The 14,936-nt window shown below is 45.7% G+C and overlaps 3 protein-coding genes and 1 long non-coding RNA gene across 5 annotated transcripts; 2 read left to right on the plus strand and 2 right to left on the minus strand.

The window, feature by feature from the left end:
- Positions 1-191: 191 nt before the first annotated feature.
- On the plus strand, positions 192-3,497 carry LOC307087148. Its single transcript, XR_013812482.1, has 2 exons — positions 192-480; positions 573-3,497. It is a non-coding gene; the product is annotated as an uncharacterized lncRNA (long non-coding RNA).
- A 74-nt stretch (positions 3,498-3,571) lies between these two features.
- oip5 (opa interacting protein 5) lies at positions 3,572-5,531 on the minus strand. The gene is made up of 5 exons (XM_079752606.1): positions 5,185-5,531; positions 4,572-4,638; positions 4,351-4,473; positions 3,924-4,005; positions 3,572-3,822 (listed from the first exon to the last, which is right to left on the minus strand). The coding sequence occupies exons 1-5, from the start codon at positions 5,351-5,353 to the stop codon at positions 3,745-3,747; spliced, it is 519 nt and encodes a 172-aa protein (XP_079608732.1). The 5' UTR covers positions 5,354-5,531; the 3' UTR covers positions 3,572-3,744.
- Positions 5,532-5,675: 144 nt separating this feature from the next.
- nusap1 (nucleolar and spindle associated protein 1) lies at positions 5,676-11,402 on the plus strand. The gene is made up of 12 exons (XM_079752598.1): positions 5,676-5,817; positions 6,010-6,075; positions 6,313-6,477; positions 7,109-7,259; positions 7,712-7,810; positions 8,277-8,389; positions 8,500-8,553; positions 8,989-9,131; positions 9,735-9,892; positions 10,150-10,263; positions 10,593-10,695; positions 11,054-11,402. Exons 1-12 carry the CDS (start codon positions 5,743-5,745, stop codon positions 11,139-11,141), a joined length of 1,329 nt encoding a protein of 442 aa, XP_079608724.1. The 5' UTR covers positions 5,676-5,742; the 3' UTR covers positions 11,142-11,402.
- A 726-nt stretch (positions 11,403-12,128) lies between these two features.
- ndufaf1 (NADH:ubiquinone oxidoreductase complex assembly factor 1) lies at positions 12,129-14,822 on the minus strand. Of its 2 annotated transcripts, none has more exons than XM_079752601.1 (6): positions 14,597-14,822; positions 14,402-14,464; positions 13,785-14,315; positions 13,326-13,511; positions 13,025-13,099; positions 12,129-12,364 (listed from the first exon to the last, which is right to left on the minus strand). In XM_079752601.1, exons 3-6 carry the CDS (start codon positions 14,295-14,297, stop codon positions 12,224-12,226), a joined length of 915 nt encoding a protein of 304 aa, XP_079608727.1. In that variant the 5' UTR covers positions 14,298-14,315; positions 14,402-14,464; positions 14,597-14,822; the 3' UTR covers positions 12,129-12,223. The 2 variants fall into 2 exon arrangements, with proteins under 2 accessions (XP_079608727.1, XP_079608726.1); XM_079752600.1 differs by having other exon boundaries at positions 14,421-14,464; positions 14,597-14,821.
- Positions 14,823-14,936: the final 114 nt, after the last annotated feature.

A 14,936-nucleotide genomic window follows, 5' to 3' on the forward strand; every position in this document is an offset into this window, starting at 1 on the left:
TGTCCACTAACCCTAAAAAATAAAATAAGATTTACAAAACCTCTTGTCTGCGCAGACCATGCAGAGTCACGTGGACCTTTCTATGTTTACATATTTCTATGTTAAAGGCGGGCTCAGCGCATATGATTGACATGTTAACCGCGCAATCGCTATAGATGCCCGTCAATAGTTGTACGGGTGTAAAGATGGCGTAGGCAGCAGGGTGCGAGAAGAACGGGGAGAGAGGAGATCTTCTCTGTGGCCTGCTGGGGTTCCCGGACTGCCCAGTATGCTCCTCTAAATCAGGGTGGTCAAGTGCTGGTCCTCCCTGCCGTGAACTAAAGCAGTATTTCCGTTTGCTTAATCGAAGGATGTCCCTGAAAGACCCAGAGACACCTAACCTTTGTTTACGAGTGTGTGGTTAAGCTGCAGCCCCCTAGCCTCCAGCAGTGATGATCGGAGAATGCGCTCTATGCAGCTGGTGAAGGAACCGTCTTCAAGGTCAGTGTCTCACCCTCGATTCTCTCCCTCGCTCAGTGTCGTTCGATTTCCGGACGATATGCTGAATATAATTATGATGGTACGCCTTTCAGTTTAAGAAGCGGGCCATGGAAAGAGATGTCCCCACCCCCACCCCCCAGAGCCAGACCCTGCTCGCCGGACCCAGGGGAGAAGAACCCCCGCTGCCGTGGAAGGAGAACCACGAAGAACCAAGACGGGGTCCACTTGGAAAGGTGTGCTCAGGGATGTATTTCGGACACTAACCGCTGCCGTGATATCCAACCATTTGTCAAAATGGGGAAGATACTCGTAAAATATCCAAGGCATATTCTGGGATTTTGACAGCAACGGGTTTAATTTCCATGTATGCGTTCAGTGTCACTGTGAGTGCAGACTTCGTCTTTGTCCATTTGTGTGCATCCCATGAGGTCCTGTTCAGATGTTTTTTCTAAAGCTATTCTCAACTTGGGGTGGGGGGTGTCATGTAATGGGATTCACAGGTTATATTAAAATATTAGAATGAACTTCTATTATCTACCAAATTAAAAAATAATAATAATCGAAATGACAACCCTTTTTCTCCGAGTAACAACAAGACACGACATACTGTAGCAGCGATCAAGGCATGCGGTGGAATCTGACGCATAGAAACTAACATGCTTTTGCACTACCTCATAGGAGCGATGGGTGACCTGCATTGGCGTCTTAAGGACGGCGGGTAGTTGGAAATGTAGCGCACACACATTATGCAAAGAAACCGGTGCCCACGCTTGTTGAGAAACCACGTCACCCTTCACCAAAAATGGGTTCTGCGGGTGTTCTGGGTTCGCCTGTTACACACCTGAGAATACCGCATGCCCACAAGAACCAACTTCATTTTATTTTGTCCCATATCACCTTTTATTTACCTTGTGGAAATTGTGTCCGTTTTTGTACTTTTATTTACTCCAGGTAGTGGGGATTTTGGGGAAATTGGAGTATGAATTCATGTATTCAACGTTTTCTGGCTAGATACCATCCCCTCTGATTTATGCGTCCATGTCAAAGCAAATGTACACAAATATGAGGCTTTTCCTCTACTGCCTTTCAGTGGTCGGGTTTCCATGGAGACGTTCATACCCAACTGGGATATTTCAGCTTTGTTTTCATTGTGACTCTATTTAATTTGATACACACTCTCTCTATCTCTATCTTTCTATCGGGCTTTGTGCAATATTTTACCTTAACTGTCATGTTGTTGACCAAACTGTATATTGTATAAACAAGTGACGAGTTGTTTGAAAGCAACAAAATCACCAACGTCTTCCATTAAGATATGTATAGACTCATGTGCATTTAGAATATTTAGGGGGCCATGGTGCCAACCATAGTACGACGCATGGTCAGTTGTGATGCTTGCTTCATGAGGTGTAGTCGACTCAAACTCTAGACCCAGTTTAGGCTAACAAAGTGTTTCAGTTGGGGGCTGATTGGTAATCTGCATTAAAAACTACTATATTTTACAGCTGGCTTTCAGTAAGCTAAATTATAAGAACTGGAGATCCATTGTGAAGAGTGCGTCATTTAGAAAATAACAATGCCAGTTATTTTCTAAATGCCATAATAATAATTTGTTTTACAACTATAGATTTGCTGAACATAGAACTTTTATAGATGGCCCATAAATTAGCTGGACAACATTCAGGCACGTTTCAACTAGAATTGCCATTTGTTATCGCATGAACGCCAAAAACATCTGGAGTAGCAGCAGATGCCACAGCAATGGAACCGTCCATGCCAACTGTCAAATTCTTGGCCTTTTATAGGACTTAGTAGCACTGTAATTTAAGAGTTAAGACTCATCCTCATGGGTCCATTTCTAGCAGTCACCATTTCCCCATGTATATAGTGTCTCATACTTTTGTAAGCATTATATTTTAATCCATATAATTGTATTTGATTAGAGGTTTAGGAGCAATAACCAATGGTAATGCATGAGTTTATTTCTCGGGTATACATGTTGAAAAGATTGTGTAATGTAAAATGGAAGGGATCCTCTCACCCCTATTGGTTAGGGCTAGCATGTCGCCAGTGTTGAGAACATGTTACATTTCACTTCATGCAGTGCCATCCGAGTCACAAGATATAACCCCTTGCTAGCAGCTAGCCACCAAGTGAAGAATGCACTAGCAAAGGGCCAAGCTTTTTTGCTAATGGTCTTGCTCTACTTTACCGCCAACTGTCAAACTGCACAAACTGTTCAGTCCAAAACAATAGAAATAAAGTACAATTTCTTGTAGCAGGGTTTCAGTCCCCCCCAAAAAACTGTAGGTCTTCATGTGACCACTGGCCTAACTTGATACTGGTTAAAGAGACGTTTCTTTCTGTGTAGCAGCCATCATAAACATTCTCATCACTATCAACACGGTGTTCGAAAAAGTAATTCTCAATGTGGGGATTTATAATCCAAATGTGTGAAGTACAAAACTTGAATGTGAGTTAAACAAAATATATGCATGGCTTAGCAGAAAAATGAATGATTCGTATTGCATGCAATAATCCAACATTGTAATGTGAAAGAGTACTTGATGACCCTAAAATGTTTTTTTTCTAATCAAATGTTATGAAACTTGACATGTAGCGCATAGTGGTTTGACTCAACAGCAACATCGATAAGCAGGTGAACACCATCTACGGTGGAGTTAGTTGGATAGGGAAATACTGTTGGACATTGTATTTCGATGTTGGGTCAAACACAGTAGCCACACTGTGCCCCAGAGTTTTTCTGGTTGACAAGAGTCCCTCTGTTCCGGTTGAGAGTGTAAACTCTTGTAGACAGGAGGGGAGCGACATCACTTTGTTGGACCCCATGGTACGCTGAACAAGATGGGACTCTTTAGTAACTATGCACTCCTAAACTGGGCATGCTCCGTGTGTGTGTGTTCCTCTTGTCTGGTTTTGTATTTACAAAAAAAGTATTGTTATCAGTATCTAAAGAAAAAATCCAGCAATAAAAAGCAGCATGGTGCCATTAACAAGACTTGTTTGTGTTATTTAAATGTGTTTTGAAGTAGAGTACATAGTGGATTAAACAGTTCCACCCAAGTCATCATCAAAATGTGGATTTAATAATACAATATGAACAGTAACTGTACAACAACAACTGTAAACGTATACAAAACAGTGGACCCAATAGTCCAAGTCGTAATCAGAATGGGGATGTACTTATAAAACATGTACAGAATAGTAAAAATGAAACCAACGGTTGCATTTTACACAGCAGGCTTACAGAGACCCCTGCTCACACAGGCCATTGTGAAGGACAGACATGTGATCAGACTGGGCTCGGAACACCTTGAATGCCTGCGGACAGAAGAGTAAGACGATCAGTTCAATCTTCTTTCCATCCCCAAACAAGCAGCACATCATGGCTACAATTGAAACAACGGCACCGCTGGTCCCACCTCGTTGATGCTTTCACTGATGGGCTTCAGGTCAAACACCACATCCATAGCCTTCACCATTTTACTCTGCTCAAGGATGTAACTTTAAAAAACAAACAAACACAAAAGCATGAGTCAATGAGAGAAATGACAAACTGGATCTGGACGGCAAATATCCCTTTGGGGGAGGGGGGTTATCGATGGTGCTTACTCCATGACGAGATGTGTTAACATGACAAGTTTACTTCCAGGATTATTGTTCCGATTTTTTTCGGGCAGTCACCCCCTTTGACTGCCCTTTTGTACTTTCTCGAGCATCAGTTTTCCCCACATCCTTAACTTTATCTGCCAAGGATGTCAATGTCCTAATGGAAGGCCCATTAAAAATATCTACTAAACCATCCGACAATCATACCGGGTGCCCCAGAGGTAGGGAGAAGCGGTTTACCAGTTGATGTTTTCCTTATGCAGGAGAAAAACGGATCGCAGCATCTCAAAATGCACTGGCGTCGAGTCAACGACGGCTCCAAGAATGCATTGGCAGCGGGAGCACTCCAGGGCTCTGTGAAGACTGCAGGACAGTTCATTCGTATGCAAACGATGTTAACAAATTTAAATCGCTTATCTACATGTCGATGGTATCGGTTTTGGTGCAGTCGATATACCCACCAGTTTTTCAATCCACGATCCATTGTCGACCCCGTCTGATCACTTAGTGAGACGGAGTCTGTTACTCCTAAAAAGGAAAATAAATAATCATGTCATTAATTATCTTTCTTCCTCAAACAGAAAAAACGGTGATCCCAGGCCCAGCTCTGATGATTAACCTCGTCCACAGAACAAACTAGTTGTTCAAATAATCTCACATTAACTTTGAGATTTTGTGGCGGTCTCATCAAATGTGTCTTTATTTGACCCTCATGGGGTTTTGGTTTGCAATGACCGCCTCCACGAAGCATATGAATGCCATTTACAATAGCAGTACTTGTTTTTCGGTCATTGTTTACCAATTCATCTTGAGAGGGTTTTCCCTTGTGGGGATAGCCTAGGTCACTGTAGATTTACCTTGATTAAGGTTTTATCGGTACTAAAACTCTTGAGTTCTTGACATTGCGCCAACAAGCCATATTTTACCAGGTGTAAAAGCCTGTTGAGATTAAAATCGACTTTGCAAACGTGTCCATGATATTGCAGTGATCTAACAGCACAGCGGCAGCAAGTCACAAGCAGTCAGGGACAAGACAACACATCAACCGTGCAGTTGGGTGTTGGCTAAACTTACTGACGATCATGATGGAGTCCGTCCTCTTGCAGTCCCCGCACACGGCCAGAGAGTCTCCCAGCACGGTGCTGCACCGGTGACAGTGGAGGGTCATCAGGCAGGACCCCAGCCTGGGCGTTTGGTCCTTACTGCCTAGCACATGCAACGACATTTCTTGGTCGAACTCCATGTTACACGACGGTCAGCCTCCTGACCGTCTGAAGTTACTTTTCTTTTTCTTCGACGTGTGGCTGCTCACTGCCCCCCTTTGGTAGTTGGGAGAGAGATTTTTTTCCCAATACGACCAAATTAAATGTTTAACAGATCTGACCACGCTGTTGAAAACATGCAGAATATGTGAGGTTCATTCTGGAAATGTGGAGAAATATATTGAAAATGCAAGCGCTGTGATTGGCTTGTTGATGTAACCGGAGATGTACTTCCGGTAACGTCAACGAACCAATCACAGCGCTCCTGCGGCTGTGTTTTGAATCAGAATTTAACCGCCAGCAGAACGATCTTCCGATTCAGTTTGAACGTGTGCAGTTTCTTCCCAAGAACCACTGATAACACATAGAGATGGATCTGGACGCTATGAAGTACCCAAAGCTGCGGAGTCTGGCGAAGGAACTTGGACTTAAATCCAACATGAAGGTAATGAAAGCGTAAACTGTAATCTGTTTTAAAACGGCGTTGGCTTGGTGATCGTGTGGGAGCCCTCCGCCCATTATTTTCAAGCGGGCCTAAGCTACACATAACATGCTGCAGTTTGGACACTTGATACTTACTTGGTGATACACCCATGATCGTGGCAGGGAATGAACCGTGCGCTTGTGCATTCAATAGGCCGATCGTCTGCGGACCACCATCAAGCAGCACTATGAACAACAACAGCAGCTGAAAGAGGACCAGGTAAGAGAGCCACAAAGAGAAGAGGTGGCAGGAAAACTACACCTCTAAACAGCCAGTTGGAAATCTTAACAGTGGGCACTGGCAGCACTTTTGTCTCTCTCTCACTCACTCACTCTCACTCACACAGACACACATATACACAAACGAGAACTCTGCATAGATCTCTCCGGCATTAATCACTTAATTACATTTTTTTCTATTCTTTCAGTTGACATTAATCGTAATCTATTTCTTCAGGTCATGGACAGTGAGGACCTTGGCGCACAGGAGGACGTGAACGCCAACCTGGCAGGCGTAGGAGAAGATCCAAGCACCAAGAAGTCTCTGTTTGTGACCAGTCGTCGCAGGAAGACGACCAAGAGGAAGATCTCTGATAGGGAGCAGCCGCCCGTCACGGCTGAGGTGAATATACACAGTAGGAGGGGAGTCGGAAACCTTCCAGTTAAAACATGGAAGACACAGGCATTGGAAACCTTCAAATTCAAATAGGCCCGTTGTAGAGTATAAATGTATTTGAATGGGAGGTAATGCCATTGTCTTCTCCGTCCCTTTTATCTATCATGTAAATGTGTACTTGTATTTGGTGTTGTTTAATCTGTCAGCTCACAATGAGTACTCAATGTGGAGCCTCACTCAGCCCCAGAGTTCAATAAGACTCGGCCAGGTGAGGCTGCCTGAACCAGCCATCAGCCACACACACTGCCACAAGAGGACAGGTTTTGTTATTAAAGGCTCAGCAGAGCAAGCTTTACCCAGCGCTACTAACCCTGAATCACTACCTTACTCCACGTGTTGGCTTTAGAGTCTTACAGTCTAGTTCAAAGTCCGCTTTATTGTCAATTCCAAAAGATGTGCCAGACAAATAGAGGAATTGAAATTGCATTTGTCTCTGACCCACGGTGCGATAAGTACAAAAGGATAAAATTAGGTAAAATAAATGAAATAAAAAGTCTAAATGGTAAATAGTGCAAAGTAATTCTTAAGAGAGCAAAGGTAGCTAAACAACGATTGGTCTGTGATTGGTTCTGATCAGGTGGAGCCAGAGGAGCCAGGGACCGGGTTTCTGGATGAGGGAGGAATCGCCAAGAAAAGAAGAGTGTCTGCGACCCCAGACCCCGAAGAGACTGGCCCTGTGAGCGAGCAGCAAGCCGAGGTCCAACCGGACCCAGAAGCCTGTGATCAAGGTCAGTGTTTTGCTATGCTATGTGGAGCATGAAACCCTACCTTTGGTTGAAGTGTAGGGATTCTCTGTGCATTTTCCTCACTGCTGAGTTCTATACCTTTGCTTGTTGTTAACTGTACCCGTCCCTTAATGACTTGGATAGGATGTTACGTGCTTAACAAACATTCAGGGGCCATGCTGTAAAATGTTACATTTCCTGAATCATGAAATGGCAAAAGCTTTGTTCATCGATTTTGGAATTTTGTGTATATATTGCCGACATTTTAGGAAAAAAAAAAAATTCTCTTTTAGGTTTCTTTTTTGTATTCTCTCAGCTAAATGTTTCCCAGTGTTGGCATTTACATGAACGACATTGAAAACTAAGATGTATTTTTACTCTACATGATTCAACATGTGACGCCGCTGTCTCCAGTCCATTCAGGCCTAATCACTCGCATGTCCCAACATTTCCAGGTACAGATAACGATCCAAAGGTGGAGGTGGCCGGAAGGATCCCCCGCCATGCAGGGCTGATGAAGAAGAACAAGCCTTTGATGAAGGCCAGCACCCCCAGTAAGTTATCCAGCTGCCTTCACACAGGACCCTGTCACCTCATTTACATTTAGGGCATTTAGCGGACGCTTTTATCCAAAGCAACCTACAATAAGTACATTTGTCATAAGGAGAACCAACAATATATCGCTGTTGGCACTGTAAGGATGTTCATAGAACCAAGTGCCAAACACTAACAATTGTTAGGTTAACCCATTCCCTGTATGCAACAAAGATAGCTAGGATATTATGATATGGCAAAAAAAGAAGTTAAAAAACGTCCATGCACTATTTTAAAGTGCGAGGACGTTCAACCAACACTGTGTGCGTGAATTAAGTTCCAGGACGTACAAAGATACAATAAGTGAGTGAGATGGATGTGGAGGGGCGATTAATTACCTGAAACCTAAACAGAAAGGTACAATTAAGGAAAGGCCAATGTCGGCAAATAAAGGTAGAATCATCCAAAGCGGTATATTTCACGCAGACTTCAAGAAACTCCACGAGGCCCACTTCAACCGGATGGAGTCCATCGACTCGTACGTCCAGAGGAAGACCAAGCAGGAGACGGCTTTAAAAACCGCCTCCCAGGACCTGAAGGTAAGCAGCCATGATGCACGGGGGGGAACCGTTCAATAGTTCCAGTTTGTGTCGGCCTGTGTGTAATCGTTCCGGTTGTTGTTAATGTTACCTGTGGACTCTGTGTCTAGGTTCCTTCAAAGAGCGCTCTGCCGAAGCCAGCCGATGTCAAACCACAACAGCTGGTATGTCCGCCAACAGCTTCACAGCCATGCCAGACTAAAGACAAAATAATTTTTGGGCAGTGTGGTCTTTCATCCACCAGATGGCGCCACGTTGTAGGTCTACCAAGGGCTGGGCGATTTGGCCTGAAAATAAAATATCAGATTATTGATTTTAATCGTTTTTTTTTTTTTTCTATAAGTGAAAAAAATGTTTATGGATTTTATTTGAAGAATAACTGATTAACAAAAGCAAAAAAAATAACACACATCTCCCACTCTGCTGCGTACCTCAGTTTAAGATGTTGGAATAAATGTGATGTGCTGCTGCTTATGGTTGCCACAGTCTTACCATTAATTCGAATTACGATTTTAAAAATCGATTTATCGCCCGGCTCTAGTTCTACACCTACGTGATTGACGTAGACGTGATTGACACGTCTCTCTCTCTCTGTGAAGGTGAAGCTGTCCCGGTCCTCGCTGATGAGCCCCGTGTTGCCCAGGCCCGCCGCTGCCCAGGACAAGCCCCGGGCCAGCCGGAAGGTCCAGAGAGAGGCTTCCTTCAGACCCTCCGTCCTGTCCTTGCGCAGGATCAACGTCCAGTCAGTAGCTCCCTGTTCCTCGCACGCATCGCTCTTTTAGTTGTTGCAGTAAACACTTTTATACGCATGCACTGGATAAAGATTTAGGTTTGGGAAATCGAACCCGGAACCTTTTTAAAGGAGAAATCCGGTGTAAAATGGATCTGGGATATGTTTAGTATGATAACAAGTTAGACTGTTCGTTTGGTAGCAAAAAAGCGCATGTAGACGCATTCTTCAGTTGGCTGAATCGCTATTTGAAACCACTTAAAAGGCTAGAAGTAGCCTGACACGTCTTTAGTAGTATAATAAGGGTCTTAAAATATAAAACGAGGCATTGATAACTTTGTAAGTGTACAGATTGTTTATTAAAAAGGACATTTTATACACGCAATACAATCCGTAGTTCACCCGTCGGTTTTTGTAGAATCGGCTAAAAACAGCCAACTTAAGAATGCGTCAAACGAACATCCCAACTCGTTATCATATTAAACATATCCCAGATCTTCCCGATACCGATTCCTGAACTTCAGTGTCGGCGATACTGAGTATATTACGTCTCTTACTGTCAGAACTATTTTTTTCACATTTATAATCTATAACCCTCCCCCCCCGTGTGTGCAGGTTCTCCGAAGCGACTCTCAACAACGAACTCAAGAAGTCCCAGCTGAAGACCCCGACCCGCATGTCCACCTGTGTGGCCCGGCGCGCCTCGGGGAAGCCGACCGGCGACAAGCCCTCCGTCACCAAGAGCGCCAACGCCTCCGCCTCCAAGACCCCTGGTGAGCTGACCTGTGGCCCGCCGTGGCCGAGAGCACCGTGTGCCAAGCCAACGTGCAATGCCCGAGTTGGCCGTTCACATATTTTATGTCACACAAACGGGAACAACTTTTTTTGACATGAAATTTGCGCCAAGTTCAAAACTTCAGCGTTAAACTGATCTATGAATACCATTGGTATGTTTCTATGAAATCGGTGAAAGCCAAAAATGGTGAGCCTTCTCAATACGTGTCTTTAATTAGCTTTTTTATTTTTACAGGGGCCTTTGTTTTCAGCGGGAACACAAGTTTCTCCATCACGCCCGGGAACAACAAGCCCAGCTTCGACCTGAAGGCCAGCCTGTCGAAGCCTCTCTCCTACAAGCCCCATACAGGTAGGTCCAAGCCACTCCTATAAGCCCCATAGTGTGGGTCTCTCTCCCTCGAGCCCCATAGTGTAGGTCTCTCGCCTATGAGCCCCATAGTGTAGGTCTCTCTCCTACGAGCCCCATAGTGTAGGTCTCTCTCCTACGAGCCCCATAGTGTAGGTCTCTCTCCTACGAGCCCCATAGCGTAGGTGTCTCTCCTACGAGCCCCATAGCGTAGGTCTCTCTCCTACGAGCCCCATAGCGTAGGCCCTACTGTGTAACCACGACTAGTTTGACCGACAACCTGACTCTGCTTTCGGTTCTGGTTTGATACATTAATACATTTTCCTTCCCAGGCAAGCTGAAGCCCTTCGGAGACGCAAAGGAAAACGCCGCGGCCAACACCACGGTGGTCCAGTTGCACCAGAAGAATTACAAACAGCACCAGGTTCAGACCAGGTAGGCAGCAGCGAAAATGGTCGTAATTGGACTATTGTTTGGGCGGCATGTGGCTCAGGAGGTAGAGCGGTTTGGCTGGTAACCGGAAGGTTGCTAGTTTGATCCCCGGCTCCTCCTAGCTGTCGAGCTGAATATTGTAGAGGTGTCCCTGAGCAAGACACCTCACCCTGACTGCTCCTGACGAGCCGGCTGTCGCCTTGCGGGGTTTGAGCATTTAAGGGCTTGGTTTTGTGGGGACTGGGATATGTCCACTGCACTGTGGTGCAACAGCGGCCGGGACAGGTGTAGCCTTCAGACTATCCTTCTCACTGAGGCGATCTGGGACGTATGGGGTTAACGCTGTACCTGCCACTCACAGGGAGGAGAGGCGGACCAAGCAGACGCAGGGCAGGAAGCAGAAGAAGGAGAGCGCTCTGGGAGCCAGACGAGGACTCGTGATGTCATAACCGCTTCCTGTTTGTAGAATGCAGATCTGTACAGCGTTTCTTTTTCTTGTAAATATTTGCCTGTCCGTTCTGGACTTTCACATCACACGTCATCTGGGTTTTTGACGCCAGAAATTGTCTTCATTTTTTAACTTTTGTATTTCGAAAAAAAAGAAGTTGCTGCAGCTTTGATGTCGTTCCAATTTTAGCGTCTAGAGTAGTGTTATGTTTTGCTGAATTGTTTTTTGCCCTTAAAAAAAATCCATGTTTTTAACCTATTAATGGACGTTTGTATTCTTTTTTAAAGCTGACTGTCGGTTTGAGCCTTGAACTGAAAAACAGTGACAGGCCAGAAATCCTTATGAACTGAATTTCCCAGAGGCCAATGTCGATAGATCTAAAGATTCAGAATGAATGTGTCCTCGTTAAAATTTTGTATTGACCTTTTTTAAAGAGCTTCTATTATGCTTTTTCGACTTATGAACTATACACGTTATAATTATTTATAGTCATGTTTAACCATACTAAAGTGTCAAATAATGACGTACATGCCTTTAGACGTGTTTCCTGCTGACCGTCTGGGGCGGCTGTGCAGAGCGCTAAACACTAGGGATGCCGGTCGCGATACACTTGTTCAAATATCCGGGATTTATTTACATAGAACAATCCGGATTTTCCATGTATGGTAATGCTGCAACATGCTCTTCCGGAAGGTAACCAATCACAACGGAGTGGGGTTGGCAGGGGGGGGGGCGAGGGGGCAGAAAAGGTCGAAGCCGAGTGTTGACAGAGAATGCTGAAAGCGCCCAGATGAGGGAGAGTTTCCCGAAAATAGACCGTCTTTTGTGCTGTGATTCATGTCAGGTTGCTCTATAGGAGTCATTAATAAGAAATTAAGACCAGAGAAGTAGTATAATATGAGATCTTTAAAGTTGATATTTTCTGTAACTTCATTGAAGGCCGTGACGAGAAATGAAACCGCTAACTGACTTTGAATTAAAACCGAAAAAAACTTTATTCATTGACGTCCCTGAATTGTATTTACAATAGATTTGTTTCAGCGGCCGTGACTTCAAGGCTGCCCCTGGATGAAACGATCCAGCCTACACTTCAGGGTTCCTCTTGTACTTCTCGTAGGCAAACTCCTCTGTGTGCGCGTAGTCTTTACAAACCCCGATGAAGTCTATCTCCAGCTGGAAGGGCCCGTCCACCTTATCCCCGAGGGTGAAGCCTATCGTGTTGATCTGAGGAAAAAAACAACACATGACCGCACTAACCCATAGAGCAATGGGGGTGCTCTTACCCCTAGGGTTACTCTGGAGTACTGCAGGGAAAACTCCTACTCCTGAAAATAAAGTAATATATTCTGAAAGCTAGACGGAAGAGAAGGACAAGTGGTTAAAACGTCAATCTGACAAGGAGAATCAGTGAAAAAAGCGCATCCAGAAACACCAAAATGTCATCAGTTTCAGGTATAATATATTTGAGTGGGATTCCCCTCTACATGCTCTGACCCTCCCCTGGCGTTGAGCTTCTTTTGGAGGGGAGAAATTAGCCAACAGTTGCATGAAGCACAGGCCCATGTTTCTCACTAATTTGTGAGTATTTGCACCCTTTTAATGTTCATGTTTACACTGCCGAATAGAACGCGCTACATTATTTATGTTAATTTTTCATGTACCGGTGAACAGGTAGTCAGCTGAAAAAGTATCTAAGAGTGGGTACGCTAGTTCTAAAAGTTTGAGAACCACTGCCATAGACAGTCAACCATAAGGTTTGGGCTGTTTTGCTCCAGTTTGAACCAAAATGTTACAGCCAAATTTTGAGTCCTATTTTTGCTCCTCCGCTTTTGGTTCCCTTGTAGCTCAACTTTAAATGCATGTAGAGTGTTGCCAATCCTCTACCTTGTCGAGCCAGAGATGGTGCTGGTCGTCCTGTATTCTGCCACGATGCCCAAGGAAGAACTTTGAGAAAGGGATCTGTCGAGAGGTTAAGAATATATATCGATTTTATTCTCTCATTTTAACTCATTTTATTTTCCAACCCTGTGACCTATGACCGTATTTTTTATGAGGTTTTGACACAGCACATGGCCATTGGCCATAGTGCATTTAGACGGCCAGTGACCCCCCTAATGTCAGCTGTCTAAAAACCAAAACAATCCACCCCCCACTTTAAACCCAAGGGCACACTGTGGAGCCATACCTTGACGTCCTGCCAGTAGGGCCCTCCCCGGGTGTAGAGGAAGTAGCTGTAGATGTCGTCCTTCTGGTGGCTGAAGTAGGTCTCGGGGGCCAGGTTGATCATCCAGGGACGCCCGTCGCCACGCACCCGCAGGTGCAGGGTGTTGAAGCTCGTCCAATCAAAGTGGGTCTTCCGGTCGAAGGAACACTGGCGACCAGAGCGTCGTGTAGGTGATTATGAGGTCAAGGGGGATCCCGTCATTAAATCTGACCAAAGTCAAATATCCCTTCTAGGATATACAGTTTATTTAATTTTTATCTCTTCGTTAAACTAGTGTAACGGGTACCTGGGGACCCCCCATTCAGGGTGGAAAACGTTGGCACAAAAACAGCCGGGAGGGAAGAGAAGGGAGGGAAGAGAGGAGAGGGGAGGGGGAGGGAGGGGGGGGGGGGGGGGGAAGGGGGGCGGGTCGTCACTCACCAGCCGCTGCTTGGAGCGCAGGGTGCAGTACCCGCTGTAGCGCGTCTCCCCGTCGCGGGGCGGCGCGGCGTTCAGGCTCCCGTACAGCAGGCAGGTGTTGTCGTTGCGGCCCAGCTTCAGGTACGCCTCGCTCTGCCCGCCGATCTCGCGGTCCGACGACACGCTCCACTGCTCCAGGCACTCGGGCCCCCGGAACTCCCACACCACGCGGTTCTGCTCCAGCATGTGCTCCAGCATGGGCTTCCCCTCGGGCCCCACCAGGGGGTCCAGCAGCTCCTTCTTCAGCAGCGTCATCTGCCGCCCCACGCCCTCCACGCCCTTGGCGAAGTCAAACTTGATCTTCTTCCAGGGAGGACGGTTGTCCTTGGGCTCGCCGGGTCTCCGGTACGGGACCCGGCTCATGGGCCTCGTGGTGGCCCCCCCCGGCAGAGAGGAGGGGTTCAGGAATAACTGCTGGTGGAAGCACCCAAGCATCCCCGCCCGAGGGTGGCGTGCGATCCTCGATAAGGACATTTTACAGAGCTAATGTCACTGTGGAGACGAAGTGGTGAACAATGGGTTATTGTGATGGGAATATGTTATCACACAATAGAATATCACATTATTTTATTACTCACACTGCAAGTCCGTCCTTACCAGGAAACGCTTGAAATGGGGGTTCTTGACTGGGGCTGGATTACCTGTTGAAAGACGTGGACATGATATTGTAGGGTTATACACATTTGAATAAACACAGGCCAGAGAAAGTGGCAAGGACAGTTGGGCAAAGATAACGTTTGACGCTAATAAATGAGAATCAACGGCATGCGTACATCATCTGCTCTCTGTGACCTCCACTTAAATAGAGCATGCAGGACCCAGATGAATGGAATAGACACGTCGTGTTTACGACAGGTCTCAACAATGACCTTAATGGAGGATTAATTAGTGCTGTCAATCGTTCACATGCTATCCCCCACACACACCGCGTTTAATTATCCATTAAAAAGGTCAATATAGTAAAAGGAGACATGTATGTTTACAGCAGCAGCCGCAGTGGGACGGACGCTCCTCCCATGAGTGAGTGCACCGAGTGTTTGTTCCCCTCGTCGTTTCCTTCCATAGTTTAGTTCCTACCTCGGCTACTATCGCGTCTCTCTTTGTACGTTTACT

The sequence above is a fragment of the Pollachius pollachius genome, assembly GCF_949987615.1.
Source record: "Pollachius pollachius genome assembly, chromosome: 15".
NCBI lineage: Eukaryota > Metazoa > Chordata > Actinopteri > Gadiformes > Gadidae > Pollachius > Pollachius pollachius.

Excerpts from the sequence above, each read along its gene's own strand:
- oip5 (XM_079752606.1), bottom strand. The coding sequence starts at position 5,353 with ATGGAGTTCGACCAAGAAATGTCGTTGCATGTGCTAGGCAGTAAGGAC. Across the intron at positions 4,006-4,350 it reads CATAAGGAAAACATCAACTG|TTACATCCTTGAGCAGAGTA; the intron begins GTAAACCGCTTC and ends TGTTTTTTAAAG. Across the intron at positions 3,823-3,923 it reads TCAGTGAAAGCATCAACGAG|GCATTCAAGGTGTTCCGAGC; the intron begins GTGGGACCAGCG and ends TTCTGTCCGCAG.
- nusap1 (XM_079752598.1), top strand. The coding sequence starts at position 5,743 with ATGGATCTGGACGCTATGAAGTACCCAAAGCTGCGGAGTCTGGCGAAG. Across the intron at positions 6,478-7,108 it reads AGCCGCCCGTCACGGCTGAG|GTGGAGCCAGAGGAGCCAGG; the intron begins GTGAATATACAC and ends GGTTCTGATCAG. Across the intron at positions 8,390-8,499 it reads CCGCCTCCCAGGACCTGAAG|GTTCCTTCAAAGAGCGCTCT; the intron begins GTAAGCAGCCAT and ends CTCTGTGTCTAG.
- ndufaf1 (XM_079752601.1), bottom strand. The coding sequence starts at position 14,297 with ATGTCCTTATCGAGGATCGCACGCCACCCTCGGGCGGGGATGCTTGGG. Across the intron at positions 13,512-13,784 it reads TGCGCTCCAAGCAGCGGCTG|TGTTCCTTCGACCGGAAGAC; the intron begins GTGAGTGACGAC and ends TCTGGTCGCCAG. Across the intron at positions 13,100-13,325 it reads CCTACTGGCAGGACGTCAAG|ATCCCTTTCTCAAAGTTCTT; the intron begins GTATGGCTCCAC and ends ACCTCTCGACAG.